The 20676-nt window shown below is 30.5% G+C and overlaps 2 protein-coding genes across 12 annotated transcripts in view; one reads left to right on the forward strand and one right to left on the reverse strand.

The window, feature by feature from the left end:
• The window catches only part of LOC114127242 (protein turtle), a 108027-nt gene extending 103068 nt beyond the window's left edge, over nucleotides 1-4959 (forward strand). For all 6 annotated transcript variants that reach the window (XM_050199887.1, XM_050199905.1, XM_050199896.1 and 3 more), the window contains one exon: nucleotides 1-4959. In XM_050199887.1, the coding sequence (XP_050055844.1) occupies nucleotides 1-1414 (1414 nt within the window). In that variant the 3' untranslated portion in view covers nucleotides 1415-4959.
• The window catches only part of LOC114127245 (filamin-A), a 24727-nt gene continuing 8784 nt past the window's right edge, over nucleotides 4734-20676 (reverse strand). For 2 of the 6 annotated variants that reach the window (XM_050199873.1, XM_050199870.1), the window contains exons 18-44: nucleotides 15751-15909; nucleotides 15397-15621; nucleotides 14634-14801; nucleotides 14398-14544; nucleotides 14111-14329; nucleotides 13853-14026; nucleotides 13620-13763; nucleotides 11887-12108; nucleotides 11650-11817; nucleotides 11236-11457; nucleotides 11009-11146; nucleotides 10778-10951; nucleotides 10466-10696; nucleotides 10264-10376; nucleotides 10003-10201; nucleotides 9737-9910; nucleotides 9434-9655; nucleotides 8942-9367; nucleotides 8723-8869; nucleotides 8062-8658; nucleotides 7712-7993; nucleotides 7500-7638; nucleotides 7286-7428; nucleotides 7088-7222; nucleotides 6758-6940; nucleotides 6464-6645; nucleotides 5998-6371 (exon numbers count right to left, since the gene is read on the reverse strand). In XM_050199873.1, coding sequence (XP_050055830.1) covers nucleotides 6294-6371; nucleotides 6464-6645; nucleotides 6758-6940; nucleotides 7088-7222; nucleotides 7286-7428; nucleotides 7500-7638; nucleotides 7712-7993; nucleotides 8062-8658; nucleotides 8723-8869; nucleotides 8942-9367; nucleotides 9434-9655; nucleotides 9737-9910; nucleotides 10003-10201; nucleotides 10264-10376; nucleotides 10466-10696; nucleotides 10778-10951; nucleotides 11009-11146; nucleotides 11236-11457; nucleotides 11650-11817; nucleotides 11887-12108; nucleotides 13620-13763; nucleotides 13853-14026; nucleotides 14111-14329; nucleotides 14398-14544; nucleotides 14634-14801; nucleotides 15397-15621; nucleotides 15751-15909 — 5411 coding nt within the window. In that variant the 3' untranslated portion in view covers nucleotides 5998-6293. Of the gene's footprint in view, nucleotides 5883-5997; nucleotides 6372-6463; nucleotides 6646-6757; nucleotides 6941-7087; nucleotides 7223-7285; nucleotides 7429-7499; nucleotides 7639-7711; nucleotides 7994-8061; nucleotides 8659-8722; nucleotides 8870-8941; nucleotides 9368-9433; nucleotides 9656-9736; nucleotides 9911-10002; nucleotides 10202-10263; nucleotides 10377-10465; nucleotides 10697-10777; nucleotides 10952-11008; nucleotides 11147-11235; nucleotides 11458-11649; nucleotides 11818-11886; nucleotides 12109-13386; nucleotides 13506-13619; nucleotides 13764-13852; nucleotides 14027-14110; nucleotides 14330-14397; nucleotides 14545-14633; nucleotides 14802-15396; nucleotides 15622-15750; nucleotides 15910-17924; nucleotides 18139-20676 lie in introns of those variants that run through there. The other 4 variants (XM_050199878.1, XM_050199876.1, XM_050199881.1 and 1 more) reach the window with 4 other exon arrangements.

The following is a 20676-nucleotide window of genomic DNA, read 5'->3' on the forward strand; positions in this document are numbered from 1 at the left end:
ATCTAGATCAACCCGAATATCAAGTCTGAGCAGCGGATGCAACGTCGTTCTAAACATGGTGGCGCGGCCGTCCCGTTCGAGTTCGTTCCTGGACCGCGGCGGCGGCCAAGACTGCGTGGACGGCATGCCGGGCGGCGGCCAACGACCGCGCCGCCGTCTCGGCCGCATCTCCCGGTCGGCCGACGGCCGGTTCGTGTTGACCGGCGCGGCCGACTCCAGGTCGTCCAGCCGGCGGGGCAGCGGTTCGTCGTCCGGCAGCAGCGACGACGGCGGCTTCCTGTCCCATCCGAGTTTCTCCAACCGGACGTGGAGCCGTCAACCGTTGCTGACGGTCAGCGGCAGCAGCGCCGGCAGCGGCGGAGCGCCGAGGTCAGGCCCCGCGCCTGCGGTGGACGACCGCCGCCGGCCCATCGTGGTCGTGGCCACGGTGTGCGACCCGCGGACCCCGTATGGCGGCAGCGGCGGCTTCGACCGTCGTCCCGCGGCGCCCACCCACACGGCACCCGCCGCGACGGTGGCCGACGACCGGACGACGCTGCGGAGCGTGCACGAGCGGTACAGCCAACAGCTTCCGTCGCTCAGGGCCATTCACGAGGAGAACCACCGGACGTTGATGCAACGACTGCAGCCGGCCAGTCCCAGGTATCACCCGAACCCGGGCAGGTATCGGTCCAAGCACATGCGGTACGCCCGGAGCGCGCCGGAACTCACGTCCGACGGCGGCGGCGGCACCGTCAACAGCAACAACAACACCACCGTGGTCAGCGAACGGTCGCCCGAGAGCCGTTCCAGTTCCAGCGGGTTCGGTTCCAAGAACACCACGTCCAGCACGCTGCAACACCAACACCCGACCGGCGGCGCAGCCAGCGTGCTGGACGAATGGTGCGGCCCGGGCGGCGGCCGGCCCGGACCGTTGCCGCCGTACAAACACCCGCCGCCCCCGCCGCCCGCGCCGGCGCACCCTCCGCCGCCGCCGCCGCCGCCGTCGTCGCTGTTCTACGCCGACGGACGTTGGATGGACTTTGGCGCGCCGCCGCCACTGTTGTTCGGCGCCGGCGGAAGCGCCGACAGCTGCGGAAGTAGCACGGCCGCCAGCGACAAGCCGCCACTGAGCGTGGACGACCAGTACGAGTTCGACCCGGTGTTCCCGCTGACGCCCACGCCCACCGAGCTGCTCCAGCAGACGGCGCTGTTCGGGCCGACGGTCGCGTGCACGCCGTCCCCGTCCCGGTCCCGGACGCCCACGCAGCTCAAGAAGGCCAAGTACGACAGCGTCGAGGCCCGGCTCCGGGCCATGAAGGAGGAGTTCCACGCGTACAAGCGCCGTCAGGCCCAGATGGCCGGCGCCGTCAGGCATCACCATCACCATCAGCAGCAGCATCACTCCGTCGGGTACATCGAGAGCGCGTGTTGAACGACGTTTTGCGCGCGCAAAAAAAAAAAATGAAAACCCCAAGCTCAAAGACAAAAAAAAAAAAAATCTTAATTAAAAAACAAACGTATATTTCGCGCGCGATCATAGAACAATGATTTGAATATAAAATATTATATATTATTACGATGTGCATATATTATAGATTTAAACGTTACCGTAATTATTTGTTGTTAAAAAAAAAAAATAATTAATAATAATAATAATAAAATCTTTTTAACGCAGTGCGACGTAGTGTTGACCTACACTATAATATTATTGTCGACTGTTGTTGGTAGGCTGACCTGCGGTGCGCGTCACGTGATTCTATGATATTATATACTATATATTTAATTATTGTGTATTAATAATATTGCGTTTCAAATATTATATTGATTATTATATAGTATTTCTAAAATTTAAAAATATATTATATTATAAAAAACTCGACAAAGTATTGGCATGGTAGTGTATAGTTAGTGTCGGAGAGGCATAAATTCTAATATGATTAAAATCTCACGTTGATTTATTATATCGTTTTGTTTAGTTGTTTTGTTTTTTTTTTCATTTTTTTTTTTTTTTTTTTTTTTTTAATATCCAGAACTGAGGATCACAAATTACATTCTCAACGTTTTCAGTTCATACAAAATTCACTTGCTCAAATTGTACGAGACTGTCCAGTCTGAGGATATATATTTTAATTTAACGTTTTCGTTTTCGTTTGATATTTATGCCTCGTTTCGAAACTGTTAAGGAATAACATTATTAAAACTAAACCTTGTGATAATATTATGTCATAATATAAACTCAACGAGATCTGTTCAATGTACTTAAATAATTCCTTCGACGTTATATTTGATGATTAGCATTGTGTTCGTAAATTTAGTTTCGGGCATCTCCGCCAGTTGTTCTCCGCATTGTGTTTTTAATTGTATTGCATCCCTAAGTTCCTATTAAATTAAAATAAATAACGTCCTAGGGCCTATACCGAACGGGATCCTCGTTAAATTTTCTTTTTAACAATCAAAAACATATTCCACGCGATATGTATAAATTATATAAAATAAAATGTTTACTTTTAGACATATATAATATTATTATGACAAAACGTCTCAGCAATAAATATAATAATTTAGGTGATAAAAAGAAAAACATTTTTTTTTTTTTTTTTATTTAAATAAATAATAATAATAAATAATACTATCTAGTCTGAGAAATAATAATATTTTAGGTAGGTAAGACAATTTTTATTGTTTTGTTATTGAAAACGAACAGTGTCAATTACCCCGTTTTTACATATTATTATATATATATATTATAAAAACATTTACGAAACGAAGCCGTTTTCTATTGTGGTTTTCCTTCCCGTGAGTCGTAATACGTAATACCTTTACACAAATTTTCGTAACGCGCACAAGTCATCATGTGGCGGGCACGACGACGACGATCACACACACGCGTCACATCCTACTACCCAGTGACCAAACTCGTCAGGTAGTTCCCTACATACGTACACGGACGTTTGATACACGTACGCGAAGTGCATTTGCACGAAACCACAGACGTACGATTTTTTTTCAAATAATAATAACGAAAATATAGCCTGTACAGTAACAGTGTTTAGGAAGTGAACCGATGACCCGTCAGTCTGCTCTTGTCGACACAAACGTTCAGTGGCGCGCCGAAGGGGATGAACTTTCTGGTCCAGACCGTCCTCCCCCATCTCAAATTAAAATTGTTTAACCAGGCCCATAGAAGTAATTACCACGATATTTACGTACCGAGAATCGCTATGTCACGTCATGTCCGTTTTCATTCTCGATCGGACGTGTACTCTTTCGCTCCATCTCCCACCGTCGTCTCACAAACCGCACACACACTAAAAAAAAGAATATCGAAAATTTCCACTCTACCCATTTAAAGATTAACTCTCTCTGCATATTACGCATATGTATACAAGACAAATCGTCATAATATTTAACGCGTTGATAAATTATATCTATTAAATCGTCGTCGTCGTCGTCCAGTCGTCATCGGCGAGCGCGCGCGCGCGACACTCGCGGAAACATTCATAATATAAATTATTATTATTATTATATATATAATGTGGTTATATCATATATGTTTTTTTTTTTTTGTTTTTGTTTTTAATAATTTAATAAATTATTATTATTATTATTATTGTACTCGTGAAAACAAACGCTTTATACGATTTTTTAGTCATAATAATAATAATATATATATTGTACGCATATATGTGGCTTGTATATGAATATATATGTATATGTATCGTAATACCGACATCGTCATCCGAGCGGACGAGCAGATGAGATCGCAATACCAATAATACAACAAACATACCTGTAACACAAGACGGTGTTCTCGTCGCGTTCCTCTCCGCCCGAAACGATTGTGTTCGTGTACGGTTGACCATATATACATATATATAGGTAATAACATAACACGTTAACGTATATATATATATATGTATGTATATGAATATTATATAATGTGTTTGTTCGTTTCTTTCTTTCGTCTTTTGTTTTCCAAGCGATCATCATCGCCTCGTACGATTTTATAATAATATATAATAACCACAAATATTACGTTATTATTATTATTATTATTATTATTATCAATATATTATTATTATTGTGTATTCACTTAATATAATATTCTCGTTCTCGTTATATAAAAACATTCTGTTGTTCAATTTATGTAATAATATATATATATATGTATGTATGTATGTATGATATTATTACGATGTAATGTAAAACAAAAATGAAAAACGAGATCCAACATCAAATTTCAGAATTTTTTTTTTTTTTTAAGTCTTTTTGCGGCAGTTCTAGCAGTTATATTATTGTGTAAAATGATAGATTTTTTATTTATTATTATTATTATTTTTTTTTTTTTTAATTAATAAATTATAAAAAATATATTTATATAATAATCTTACATTGTTACGTTGCTATATATTATATATAAATATATTTTATATTTATATATTTATATATTTATATATATATATATATTATGTTATTATATAGAACTCTAGACACACTTCCTATAATAATATTATGTAATACTATCTACGAACCTACTTACGGCGACGATAAAAACTCGACATTAATTAAATTATTTTATAATATTATTTCGTTTACATATTTTCTTTCTCGTATTGCGCGTTGGTTATATTGTTATTATTACTATACGAAGACAGTACATTTTTTTGCGCCCATTTATCTCTGCCATAAAAACGATTATTTTTAGTTCGTAAGATCGACGATCTCATTTTATGTTGAAGCCATTTTGTTTTATTAATACATTTTGATTTTTTCGCCTTTTCGGGCAAGTTGAAACTTTAAACTACTTGATTACAGAAAATTATACTCCTATATGAAAAACAAAAAAAAAAATATTGTATTCTAAAAAAAGTTATATTTGTAGATTCTTAATTAATGATAATTATATTTGTAAATATAGTAATTTATATTAGAATTAAGTATTATTTAAATGAATAAAAAGAAAATTCAATGAAATTATTTAATGGACTTTTTTTTCCTCATACTATGATTCTAAATTGTGTCATCTACAACAATATTGTATACATTTGATGGACATTGTATACTTTTCGATACATAAATTCAGTTTGATAATATTGACTGATTAACTATTTAATTAACTACAACTTAACCTTAATTGAGGCCACATCATGTTTCATAATGATGAGTCCTCCTCATCTGTGCAACTATTGTGCATGCGTTTTCCACTTCACAATTTCCAATAAAAATTGAACTTTAGCTTTCCATAATATCAGTATTTTTTATTTAAGATTGTAGTTTTAAATGAATATCATCTGGTTTTTGCATGTATACCTATTTTCAAAAGTTACTAAGATCTAAAATTATGGATTATTAAAAAATAATATATATTATAACAGACTATAATAACAGACAGCAGTAATTGATGGATCAAAATGATGAGTTTTGTACCCATGTTTATTGAAAAGCTTAAGCATATTGTTCTATTCAATTTCCAATCTTTGTAACTTCAAAGACTTAAGTCATTTTCAAATAGTAACTTGTTTTCAAGGTTTTTCCTTGTGGTAGTACCAACTTTTTAAAACTGTTATTTACATATAAATACAAAATTAATAAATATACTTACATTAACTAATATTTGTATTAATTTGTATTAATTGTTTAACAAAATAATACAACTATCATAATATTATTTAGATAAAAATTCAAGTTTGAAATTTTCATATTAATCTTTATGTAAATAATTTTTTTACAAAATTATCTTTGTGCCCATTATATATATATTATTTTAGCTCAATACAAACTTATCTTCAATCCCATATGATAATAATTTTATTAATTTTATTGTTGAAATGCATTCAACTATTAATTGCATAATCTATTACAATCTGAATATTTATTGTTATTTTGTGCATTTGCATATACTGTAACAACACATAATGTATATGAATAAATGTTTCTAAAACATGTGGTAATTTGTAAACAATAAGCTTACAAAAAATTATCCAACTTCAAATGAAAATAATAACTAGACAAAAATATTATATTAATACATTTTTTTTTATTTATTTATGGACTTTGTTAAATAATACATGGAAGACATATAACAAGCACATAGTACTAAATTTTGATTTTTTAAATAAGTTAATTTGTAAATATAATAAAAAAAAATTAAATATTAAATAAATAATAAATATAATATAAATTTAAAAAAAATCAATAGTCAGTTGGACGGATTTGTTTACCAATAATCCTAGTTAAAAACAATTATTTTTAATGTAATAAAATTGTTTAACAAAAAAAAAAAAAATATATTATTCACCTAGTAACAAAGTTTAAGGTGTGATATGAGCATAACTTGATGAGTAATTAACACTACTATATAGATCAGAACCTGCTGGTGAATGATTACCCTAAAATCATCAATAAAATAGGAAAATTAGAAATAAAATAAATTAATAGTTACATATTTAAAACAAAACTCATTACCACATGAGTAATTTACCTGTAAAAAGCGATTAAGTTCTTCTTGTGTGTCAAAAATCATGACCATAAATGGTGATCCAGGAACATGCTCCCCAGCCCATTTTACTTCTACTCGATAATCGCCAGGCTCTGTTGGATCAAACTTACATAATATAGTTCGATCTTTTTGGTTTTCACGCTGCATTTCTACACGGAATGCTCCTGAAATATACGAGTTTAAAATAATTACCAACAATAATGCATTGCAAATAAAAGATAAACTATAAATTTGAGAAATGTGATTAAAAGTATAATAAAGCATTTTGGTCTTTACCTTTGGGTCCTCTAACCCTGACAGTTAACTGTCCAGCACCAGCTCCACGAGTATCACAAATAAATCTACTTTGAAAAATTGCTAATACACCGTGTTCAATGCCAGGTCCGTACACTCTAACTTTACTAGCATCTGGTGCACCACTAACTCGAACAGTAAAAGGACTTCCCGGTACATCTTCACCTAAATTTTTGATACATAAATAAAATTACAACTTTAAAAAATTGTTTCAATTATAATGATAAGTAATTCTAAAAATGAAATTCTCTTAAAATATATGTAGTTCTATATAGCTGCTATTTTTTTATGATAATTATTTATTATACTAACCGGCATATTTAACAGTCAGTGTATGTCTACCCGATTCTTGTGGTTTCACATTCAGTGTAAAAGTACCATCTCCATGGTCATAGAGTTCACAGTAAGCAACTTTATGAGGTCCAATACAGTGAGCACTTAACTCTCCTGAAAATGCACGGACATTAATGAATGATTTACATAAAAATATAGATGTCTTATCATTTATACCTGGACCAGCTCTTCGTGTATCAATAAAACTTCGAATATCTTTTCCGACTGTACCAATACCTAGACCATCCCCAGTACATAGAACTTTACTGGCATCACAAACACCAGTTACATTTACCTTAAGAGGACAGCCTTTAACTTGCCTGAAATGAGAAAATATATATATTATTATAGGTAATAAAAATATATAAAAAAAATAATTCTGTTTATTTACCTGTGACCCCACAGCACATTTAATAAATAAGCGCCTGGACTTACGGGAGTATAAATAGCACTGTATACATTTTCACTTGTTTTTTCGACATTGACTGGTATTTCATGTCTAGAGCCTGCTAAGGTGACTACAGGATTACCTTAAATAAAATAATAAAATCGTGATAACAACTTAAAAAACACATTAAAATGAAAATAATAGTATTAACATACCAGGCCCTGCTTGTGATCCATCGATTATGAATTCTGCTTGTTGACCACAAGTAGCTGTAGACAGTCCACTTCCAGATAATACTACTCGCACACCAGCAGCTCCACTTTCTACTAAAGCAGGATAGGGCGAACCTGGTAATGGTAATCCAGCATAATTCAAGTACAGAGCATGTGGGCCGGATATGTGCGGTGTTAATACACATTTGACATTATCACCAGAATGATCTATCATTATTGGAACAATTGTTCCTCCTTGACTTTCTAAATGACCATCTAATTCTCCTGTAATATAAAAAATATATATGATAATTCATTTTAAATAACAATTTAACAAGATGTAAAATGTTTACCAGGGCCAGCTACTGATGTATCAAATGTCAATGTTGTAGGAGCATTAACTCCAAGTATAATACGGCTATTTAAATTTGATTCACCAATCGTCAGCACTTTGGTCAAATCGACAACCATACACTTATATGGTGATCCACCAACATGTCTTCCATTCCAAACAATATTTATTTCACAAAAACCAATATGATTTGGAATAAATAAGACTTCATAATCTCCTTCATGACCACTTGAAGATTGATTAATTGTCACAGGTATTATTTCAGATCCATTGCGTATATTAACTACAGGAACGGCATGATAAGATGTGCCCAATGCCGAAATATAAAACTTTGTTGAAACATCTTTAAGAGCTTTAACAAGACCAGAACCCCAAGCTCGAGGTATTCCTGGATCAGCAACATGCACCTTCAATGGACTTTCAGTTATATGATCTTTGCCATAACAGATGTTAAAAATATAATCTCCCGGTACTGAGGGGTTTATTTGAACAACATCAATATCTTCATTGAATGATTTTAAATCTACTGGAACATCCTCATTATCTGGACCAAGACAAGTAACTGTGAAATCAGCCAACCCAGCATTCTTCCGTAATACTAAAAATTTCAAACACAATTAATTAAGTTCTATAACAAAAATTAGTTTTTACTGCATACTAACATTTAAATGACATTGGTTTATGAACAACTGCACTGTTCTTCTCTGGAAGACTGTCGACTTTGACTTTACTAGCATTATATACATAACTGGTAAATGGTGATCCTTTTAAATGCTTACCAAAGTGTGTGACATCAATATTATACTGTCCTGAATAAAATAAAAATAATGATTAAATTAAAATTAATGATAAAAATTAAGAAAAAAACAGTAAAAACTCACCAACTTTAGGAGGTGTAAATTCGACAATCAAGTTCATACCATTTTTGTGTTGATAACATTGGGCTGGTACAGCACTATGTTGCATTCCGGTAATAACAACATCAAATTCATGACTGGACTTACCAGCACTGTCAATTATAAAAGTTGACATTTTGTTAGATATACCTTGGTAAAGTCCCAGACCAACAGCTCGAAGTTCAGCTGATGTAGATGGATTTTGTTCTCGCACATTCACCATAAACGGTGATCCGTGTACATTAAAATTGTTGTATTTTACATGAACATAATGGGGTACTGGTATTACAGGCTGATATGCTACTTGATAGATACCATTAGACTCCACATCTGAAGATTTTAGTTTGACATCACGGCCTGCTGCTTTAATTACCACAGATAATTCTCCTTTACCAGCATTCCTTGTATCAACTATATAATATAAGAAAAAATATTATAATTCAGTCAATAGCTATTTTATTTAAGTTTTTTTTCTACCTTTAAATGATGTAGGTTTATTGCAAATAGCTTCATTGAGTCCACTAACAATGACTGATTCAGAATCTATGACTTGAACTTTCCAAGGATGTTTGGTAATTGGCTGATTTCGATGTGTAATTGTAACTATGTGAACACCAACAATAGATGGCCGATATGTTACCCGATATAATCCACTATCGTGTTTGTGTAAATTAACAGGTATAGTCTTATTATCAGGATCTAATTTCAAAATAATTTTAACATTACAATAGCATAATAATTGAAAAATTCTGTTTAAAAAGGTCATTTATCAACACAAACCTTTTACAATCACACTTATAGATCCATGATCAGCAATGTGTGGATTTATGTCGAAACGAGCTGGATAACCGAGTTTTACTCGTTGCAATCCTTCGCCGAACGCAGTTATTGATGAACCAGATACCCCTTTCTTAACTCCATTTAAGTCAACAACATCACAGCTGTATGGACTTCCTTTAAATTAAAATTTAAAAAACCATTTAGTGAATAGTGATTACAAACTTGAGCCTAATATACAATTATTAACTTTAATTTTTTTATTTTACCTGGTACAATTTCATCATTAAATGTTATATTAACAAAATGTGGAATTGCATTATGAGGAACAAATGTTACATCGTATAATCCTCTTGAACAAGCAACTACTTCTGCTTTAACTGTGCCTTTTTGGCTGCTAACCACTAATTCCAATGTGCCTTCTCCAGCTTCTGTAGCATCTACGCTGAAGGTAACTGGTTTACTAGCCTTTGTAAAAATACTTCATGAGTACATATATAAAAATAAAATATACTATGTTAAAAACTTACTTTAGCATTATCAAGTCCTGTAACTTTTATATTGTTTATATTATATGCGTGACAAGCAAATGGGCTACCATCAACTGGCTGATCTTCTATGAAAACTTCTATCATATGTCTTCCTAGAAATTTTTGGATTAATTATAAACTTAAAACTATACCTTATAAAATGCTTTCTTGGTTCATATGATATGTTGACATTAAAAATTACCAATTTCATTTGGTGTATAATATGCCCCAATGGCATTGGCCATGATACTTGTTTTAACATCGATCAATTGTCCAGATGGTGAAAAAACATTAACTTTGAAATTTGTATCATTAGATATATCAGGACTTTCTATTTTAATGTCTGCTGTCTTTTTAATAGCACAATATCGGACACCATTTCCAGTTACTGCAACTTGATCAATATCCAATACTCTGCAAGTTAATGGAGACCCTGTATAATGAATAATCAATAATAAATTATTTTTAATATTTTTTTAATATTATATATTATATTAAGCACATGTTATATTACCTGGAATAGGTTCACCATTGAAGCGTACACTCAGACTATGGGGAGCAGCATCTCGGGGTTTGAAATTGACACGAAACTTAGCATTTCCTTCAGATTGAACATAATTTGGAACATTAACTCCATTTACTGAGACTATAATTTCTAAATTACCGGCACCAGCTTCACTAGCATTAACTAAAATAACAAAAATGTTAGCTCTTTGATTTTATATAAAAAAAAAAAATTTCTCACTATTGAAATTGACAGGTTTTCCCACAAACCCTGTGTTAATATCTGTAACTCGAACTTTAGAAGCATCATATGCTTTAACTAAAAATGGACTGCCTTCGACATGTATACCATCTACTTTAACTTCAACACTATGGTCACCTATTTAAAAGTAAAATATATCATAATATAATAAATAATAACAAAATATTAATGACTTTGAATAATTAGAAAACATAATATAGGCTTACCAACATCAACAGGAGTAAATTGAACATTATGAGTTGATGGTTGAGTGGCAGGTATAAGAGTAACAGGTAAAGAATGTCTAAGAGGTGCAAGAACTTGTACTTGAGGACTACTTTCACATTGAACAGCAAATGATGCTATTTTACCGACAGCAACTTTATCTTCAGTAGCTGACCAGACCACCACTCTAGCAGCTTCAGAAACGGAACAAGTAAATGGTGAACCTACAACAAAAATAATATGACAATTTCATATTAAAATAGAATAAAAAAAGTTTATAAGATATTTTTGAATTGAATTTAAGCTTTTATTTCACTATTTACATACAACAAATAATTTTATTTTTAAAAAATATCAAATATTTATAAGCTTATTACAAAAAAATAACAAATTTAAACTTTTACAGTTTACTTTACCTGGTACGTCATGATTATTGAAACGTAAATGTACAGTATGAACAGTTGGTTGACGAGGTGTAAATGATATCGCATAAGTATGTGGTCCTTGAGCTTGAGCAGAAGTTGGCACTCGACCACCATTTACTGTAACTTCTAAATTGCCTGGACCAGCTTGACTTGTTTCAACTAAAATTTACCAAATAAATAAATTTAAGCGTTACAATGATAAATGCATATATATAAATATATATTTACCAATAAAAGTAACTTGTTGTCCAACAGTGCCCTTAGGTACTGATTTCACTTTAATAGCTTTGATATCATACACTTTGCAACTAAATGGAGATCCGGCAACTGGAGTTCGAAGATAACTAACAGCAATCTTATGTTCGCCAACAATTTTAGGGCAGAACTCAATTTTATATGATTGTGAACCAGATTCTTTTACTTGGGCAGGAACTGCCGACCCGTTAGGACCTATATAATCCTTCATTAGTGTTAGTAACATTATTTGAATAAGAAAAGCGCAAAAGCATTAAATAAACATTATTTTAATGTTTAATCTATAAAGTAAAAAACAATGCTTCAAAAAAAAAACTAAAAACTTAAATTAAAAAAATATATATAACATAAAAAGATAACAAATTGCAATTATTTCATGAATAACATGCATAAAGCACCAAATCAAAAATTGTACGATGTTAAGTGTATTTTATTAAAATAATTGAGAAATATGATTTTTTTTTATACTATCAAAACAGTTCTTTATTTTCATAATGTCTTGTGTTTTGTGTTATATTTTATTACATTATATTATATTTTTTTTATTTTTTTTTTTATTAATTTACTATATTAGAAATCAATTAAATTAGATTTAATATTATCAAAATAAAATATGTAAAAATTATAACAAGAGCTACTAGATGAAAAAAAAAAATTTATTAAAAGAAAAAGATAATATTTCAAAAAATATAATTGGTATGATTTAACTTTATATATTAAATAAAATTTAATAGAATATGATCAAAATATGATGAAATAAATAAGAAGATATGCTTCACCAAACAAAAAATTATATATCACTTAATTTACAAGCTCTATGAAATATACAGCATGTAATATATAATTTTTAACTAAACAAACACTGTTTAAAAATTAAACTAATAAAATTATAATAATTATAATTTATAAGCTTTTAAAATATTTTAAAAAATTTCAAAATTATGTTAATATGTAAATAGGTTAACAAAATGTAACATAGATATTAATGTTGGTTAAAATATCTACTGAAAACATCTTTATTGGCCATACAATTATTTATTCCAAGGGAATTTGTGAAAATCAAATCAAAATGTATTACTTAAAGGTCCCAAAACTATAACAAGTTCTAAAATTATAAAAAATATATGAAATTATACAAAAATAATCCTAATAGAATTTCATTATATATTGAAAAAAAAATTTTGGTTAATTCTCATTAATTGATTACAATTTCTTAAAATTAAGTAGATAATGAAAAAAAATTATAAAACTTAGTAGGTATACAAATAATTAATATATATTTAAATGTAATAATAAAGATGTTTTCAGAAAATAAACTTTTTAACAGTATTACTTTATAACAATATATATATATATTATATATATACATATATATTTTTTTTTTGTATTTTTTATAACTTTTTATTTAGTATTTAATATTTCTTAATTAAATAAATATATTTTTATTTAATTAGTTATACTTCAGTACATTACATTTGAAGGTCTACCACCAAATTAAAATATTAGCGTTAATAGCTGACAGAGTTTTTAAAAGTTTGTTATTAATAAAAGAGAGAAGTATCAGTATAATCGAGATTTTTGATATCGCCCACCTGTAAAAATATAGACACACATACTTGTAGACAAGCTTTAATTGAAATTCCATACAGTCGTGCTGAGGCAAATATATAGAATGAAAAATAAATATCATTGAATTAATAACTTACCCTCAACATTAACTTCAATGTCATCCAATGATCCAGATACATTGCTCATAGTGAAATGAGAAGTAGTTGAGACAGGAGCGCTAGTTAGTGAAGTACCACTAACTAACGGTAAATCTCCCTCAACATGAGCAATAAAAGGAGACCCTATAACAAATACAATTATTGATTTAAAATAAATAATCTTGCAGTTTAATTTTTTATGTTAATACCACAAATTTTAAAATGTATCTAACCTGGGACTGGTTCCTTATTAAAATGAATAGTAATAACATGATCAGTAGGCTGAAGTGGTAGAAAACTAACGGCAAATTTAGCATTGCCTTGTGGATGTACTTGAGTGGGAATATTTGCTCCTCTGGCTGATATAGTGATTTCTAAATTGCCTTCACCTGCTTCGCTAGCATCAACTACACAAAATAATTATATTGAATATAAATTAACCATAATACAACATAATATAATATTTAAAGTAAAAAATATTTTAATCATACCAGTGAATTGGAATGTATTTCCAACATGACCCTTAGGCACATGTCCAACTAAAACTTTACTTGAGTCATAAGCTTTAGCTACATAAGGAGTACCATTAACAGCATGTCCATTGTATTCAACTGATATTGAATGGGCTCCTACTTGGAGTGGTGTAAACTCAGCAGTAAAACCTACATTTACATTTCCTGTGACTTTAACTGGAAGTTCAGTGGTAGGCCCTAAAATAAAAAAAAATAATAATAATTACAAAAATACTGAACAAAATAATAGAAAAAATATAATTTACCAGTTACAGACACAGACAATTCAGCTGAAGCCGAATTATCAACCATCATGTGAAATTTTGCTACTTGGTTCACAGGTATCAATTCCAAACGAGATAAATTAACAGACACACGACTTGTGTCAGATACTGAACATACAAATGGACAACCTTTAAATAAATAATAATTGAATATTAAAACTTCATATTATACTAAATCATTATTACATTTTTTTTAACCATTCAAATTTAATTTTTACCTATTACAGTTTCGCTGTTAAACTTTATATCAATCATGTGAGGTTTAACGTGTTCGGGGGTAAAAGATACTAAGCATCTCCCACCTCCAACCACAGTCACATGATTTGGTACTTCTCCTTCATTAATTGATATTTCCAATTGGCCTTCCCCAGCATCACTAGCATCAACTATAAGAACAACAAAAAATAAATAAAAATGTTGATTAAAAAAAAAAATAATTAGTTAAACAATCCATACTGAAACATTTCATGGTAAAACAAATAAAAGAGTACAATATTAGGCACATTGTGATTCTAAAACAGTAGGTTTTATGCTATCAATTGATAAAATGTATATCTAGTAAAAAAATGAAAGAAAATTACATTGTATAACATACAGATACAATTTCAATTATAAAATGTTTATAAATCTCATTTTCAGTTAGTTTAAGTATTAAAATTAAAAATTAAATCATAGCTTAGATGCTTAGAACATTTTTTCCACTTGATAATATTAAAATCAATCAATATACATACAATTTATTATACAATGGTAGAATGTAGAGCATAGTATTGAAGTAGCATACTTATGGATAGGAAGAATTTTGTCTTAGAAACAGATTGAGAAGGCACAGTTAATAAGTCTTAGATAACTACATATAGCTCCCTTAACTCAAGACATAATTCTAAACCTACCGCTGTACTAATATATCTACTTTGTTAAATATATTTTTAATATTAAATAATACAAAAATAAATGATAATTAAATTCTCATAAACTAACCTCTGAATTGACAAGGTTGGCCGACAACAGCATCGGAAACATCAGTCACTCTAATCAGAGCTGAATTGTATCCTTTAGCTAATAAGGTACCAGTTCCAAGTTTATGGCCAGCTACACTTACATCAACTAAATGAGTTCCCACTTCAATTACAATGAATTCTATTCTAAATATTCCATTTCCTCCTTCATTTATAATTTTAGCTTGTATATTACGTTTTGTTGGACCTAAAATATGTACATCATTAATTTACTTTAATTAAAATATACCTGAAGTAATGTATATTATAACTTGAGTAATAAATATTGATAAAATTTAAAACAAAAATAAGTTAGTATTTAACTAAATTAACTTACTTAATACATTAACTTGTACATCTTCTCGATGAAAACCAATAGCACTTATTTGAAATATTGCTACTGAATCAACAGGTACTAATTTTACAGCATCACCGAGGACGCTTAATTTTGGACTATATGATCCTCCACTCATGATTGTAACTTCCCAGGGACTCCCTGTAAATAAATATAAATTAAATAATTAGATACATATAAATAATAAGAGAAATTTTATTTTTCTGTATGAAAACTAGCTATGCAGAACCAAACCTATTAAAACCTCATAAATTATTTAAGGAACTGAGGCGTTAAGTTATACATAAATTATAAAGTATAATACTTTATTTTATAATATTTAAAAAGAAAATAATCTAAATTTTAATTATAAGATTAATTAAAATAATAAAAAATTTTAAAATCTTAAAATTATTAATTATACAGTACTATTATAATTTACATATTTTTTAAGTTTTTTAATAGCACAGTTAAAATGTATTGTAAATTCATATGAAAAATCAATAATAACCAATAACATTTTAAATTAATACAATTTACTTAATCCTGTATATTTAATAATGAACATGCTTTCAAAGCTAAAAGGCAAGGTAGGTAATATTCATTATTTTTTACTTTTTCTTATGTTTATATATATATATATATATAGGTATATATTAAAATATATATATAATGATTCTGATTAATTATACTTGATACTCTTTTTGAACAAGTAATTAAATATACTGCGTTGATCCTACTTTGTGAAAAATGTATGTATTTTCAAACCTTACTGTAGTAAAAACATTAGGCAGGTATATATTTATTGTAATAGAATCAAGCTATATAAATGAGCACACGGTATATAATGACTACATTTCAATTTGAAAATGAATAATTCAAAACCATTATTGCAACACATCTTATACAAAAAAAAAAAAAAAACATGTGGGTGTGTATACGGAATTGATAATTCACATTTCAAATCATAAACACCTTAAGAATTTTCTAATAGTTGGGTCAGAAATGTATAACATTAAAACAGTTGAATAAAAATGTATCTAGGTAATTCTTTTTAAGCTCCCAAGTTAAATACAGTAAGTATTTATATAATTTTAAAACAATTTGTATATTTAAGTATAATCTTAATTAACAAAGTACTGAACAATATGTATATTAACTAAGTAGTAAATAGGTACAACAATAAACATTGAAATTAAATTATAGGTATCTAAAATTTAAAAATATATAAATTTTCACTAAGCATAAAATGTTGATAAATTTATAAAAAATATTTAAATTTTAAATTTGGTATAATAGATGCTATGAATAATAAACACAATAAATTGTAATAATTATTTTTATTTGATTTAGTAAACCTAGTACATTTTAAAACCTTAAATGTATAACTATTTTATACGTTACTTCAATAAAAAATTTAAATTTAGATTATTATTTTACAAGTGAGTTAACTGATTCATACCAATAATATATTATAAATTATGTCAAAATGGGATAAATAGGTATATAAAAATTATTATTTGTTTTATGTAACACATTTATTTTAAACAACAATTTATAAATTATGCTAATATTACTTCTTATGACACATTACAGTTCTTTAATATTTTTAGTCAAATAATTTAATTTTAGAAAGTAGTTTTTGGCTATTATGCAAGTAAAGATTTCTACTACATTAGTTTATATAGGTATTTATCATAAATCCATCATTGATAAACTATGCATATTAAAATGTATAGGTATTTCTTATATTTCTTAAATACATTTATAGCTAAGAAAATAGAATAATATTTTTAATAATACATTAATATTTTAATTTTTGATATTTGTGATCAAGATAATATATAATACATAATATTTAAGGAAGAAGCATAATTCAAGCTATGTTGAATATTAAATATTCAAATAGCCAACCATGAAATAGTTAGTTTGTACCATTATTTAAGATACTTAAAACAAAGTTATATTGTGTATGACAAGAACAGAGTAAAACAATCTAAACAAATTTGTAAAATAAATATTTTGACGTATGAACTAAAAATTGAATAACAATGTGTGGAATATCTTCGAATAGAATTTACAATACTAATTATTCATATTATCGTTCGAAATATATATTACCTATTTTACCTATTTTACCAAAGGCCTGGCTATAAGTAAAAACAAATAAACATTACTTTTATATAAACTTCAGCGAGTAATCCTTCTTCATTTCACTTTGAGCAATGTATCGAGACAGTACGTAATGACGCGAATTAAAATACATTTTACTAATATTTAAACTACAAAAAAAAAAACTACTGAAAAAAAATTAAAATAACGAAAAAAAAACCTAGAAAAAAATAATAAATACAAAACGAACCAAACACACACAAGACACAACTACTAATCACGATTAATAAACCACCCGACCGCCGACCTGTTGCATCTACCTGTTTGACGTGTACATGATAAAAATATCGATATCTTCGTCGTCACGATATTTACGTTTACCGATTTCGGAGCGCGCCATTCGAACGACTGGAAAAGATTATTTTTTTTTAAAAATGTACATCATTCGTAGTCTAAAAAATTTTAATGCGTTCATAGCACGTCATCCGTATTATTAATTATAATTATTGTTTAATTGTGATGCGTAACACCGGTTTGGGTGTAAATGTCCAACATAATTCAATATATGGTATCGCATATGATTCATATAAAAAAAAAATTGTGCGCGGGTAGTATCTATTAATGTATTCTGTAAATCGGTGATCCTTGTGGGTGTACAACACACTACTATCGATGGTTGAGAAAAATTCCAAAGACACAGGCGCGCCAACTGGAATGTCTTCCGGCATCGAATTTCCCTCCAAGAATTTAAACTATGTCGACCATATTATAACACGAATAACGCCGTACTGTGAATCGTAAATGGAATTATAATTTATAATCATTGAGTCGGAAATTATGCTTGTACTTGTTTGTGCTTAATGATCGATTAACTATTATCAATCAAATGATATAGACGTACAGTTATTACTGTACTTGTTTGTTACTGTATGTATACATTGTTTAACGTTTTAAACGCGATCTTCGGGATCTATTCTTATTAATAAAAATCGGTAAGCAAAACGATAATTCAGAGATAAACTTTTTCTTAACTGTATGCTATTTATACTACTCAAAAGTCAATTAATAATATTTGAATGAAAATAATAAACACATAAGTAATTATGCGGTAAAAAAAATAACCCATTCTTCTTTTGGAAGGACTTTATACTGAATCACGAACATGACTTTTGAATTGTACATTCAAAGTAAAATCTTTGGTCACGCCTGCATCGATAGTTTCATTTCCAATGTCAGTGATGAATCATTGAAAATCAATTTTTTGCCGTCCCAATACTATATATAATGAAGTATTATACAAATTATGAAAAGAATTAAAATTAAAGATTTTCGTTACTCAAGCAATAAAGACATAAGAAAAGAGAAAATATAAGGTAAATCAAGGGGAAAAAAGGGAACAAAAATTATAAAAAATATTACTGTTCCTGATTCTACACAGAAATCTTTGATGTTTGAAGATGATGTATGGTGTTTTCTATAAAGATTTCCTGGTGATATATATTAGGAGTCATAATTTATGTCTACCGGGATTCCCGATTAACTCGATTTGGGTATGTTATACGCAGACATAAGGAGCTCATAAGAAAACTCCCAGGACTCCTATAGGAAATCCTAGTGTTACCTTAAAGTACTCCCTGTGCACTGTGCAGTGTACGTAAGGATATATACGCTTTCCGTAAATGGAAAATTGTAAATCTCACTATAAAACACTTGAATAACTCACTGTCCGAATCAGATTGACATATATGATTCATAACATGAACGTATATCGATACACTATTAATCGACAACCTATTAAAACATTAAATATTATCTGATTTCCGTTAGGTAAGTTACTGGGAGTAACTGACAACTGTTTAGTGAAAAAAATTGATGAATTCACGAAAAAAGACTTTTCACCGTAGATAATCATAATATTGAAGAAGGACTGATTTTTTGTAGAAGACAGAGGTATTTTTCATTTTACATTATTTTATAAAATGAATAAATTTTAGTACGATTTTCAAAACTAAGCATGAAGTTCATAGGCATGTCATACTCCATTACATTCATAAAAAAATTTCGAAAATCTTAATTTATAGGTGTGTTGCACATTCCTAATTTAAGCTTACATAATAATATGTAAGCTATTCATGGGAAAAGTGCTTTATATTCAAAAAAAATATAAAAATATAACTTGGTGACATTTGTTGCTAAACGGTTCCATTTATTTCTCAATTTACGAGGGAAGAGTTGTCGTTCGAATTTTAAAACTAAACTTGCATGTTTATAGTCATATAATCGTACATAATATATTAGTATATTCATAAAAAGTAAATTTTGAACCCTTATTTTATAAAAGAAATACCTATTGCCCATGTTATTTTGATTATGTGAGTGGAGGTGGTATTAATAAGTACGTAGAAATAACTCTAATATAAAAGTGATAGGTCACCTAAAAAATATTTCAATGCATAGAAAAATAATTCTTGACATTTATTTCCCTTAACACACTACGGACATCTACATTGGTATTATAGACGAAAAAAGGCCATCTTCAACCGGCATCGAATATTAAACTTTCGATCTAGAGGCAGTGGCGTATCCAGGGGAGGTTATAACCCCGCCCCCAGAATTTCTTAGAAAAAAATACAAATAGTTTGAAAAAAGAATAAAGTGCTAAATAATTTTTTTTTTTTGGTTTATAATAATTTTTAATGATTAAAATGGTTTTTTTGTAGGAATTTTGTAAAAGATAGAAATTATAATGAGCAAATGTAAATGGATCCAAAAAATGTATTGCCAGTAATCAAAAGACCGATTCTTCGATAGCAACGA

Source organism: Aphis gossypii, chromosome 1, assembly GCF_020184175.1.
Source record: "Aphis gossypii isolate Hap1 chromosome 1, ASM2018417v2, whole genome shotgun sequence".
NCBI lineage: Eukaryota > Metazoa > Arthropoda > Insecta > Hemiptera > Aphididae > Aphis > Aphis gossypii.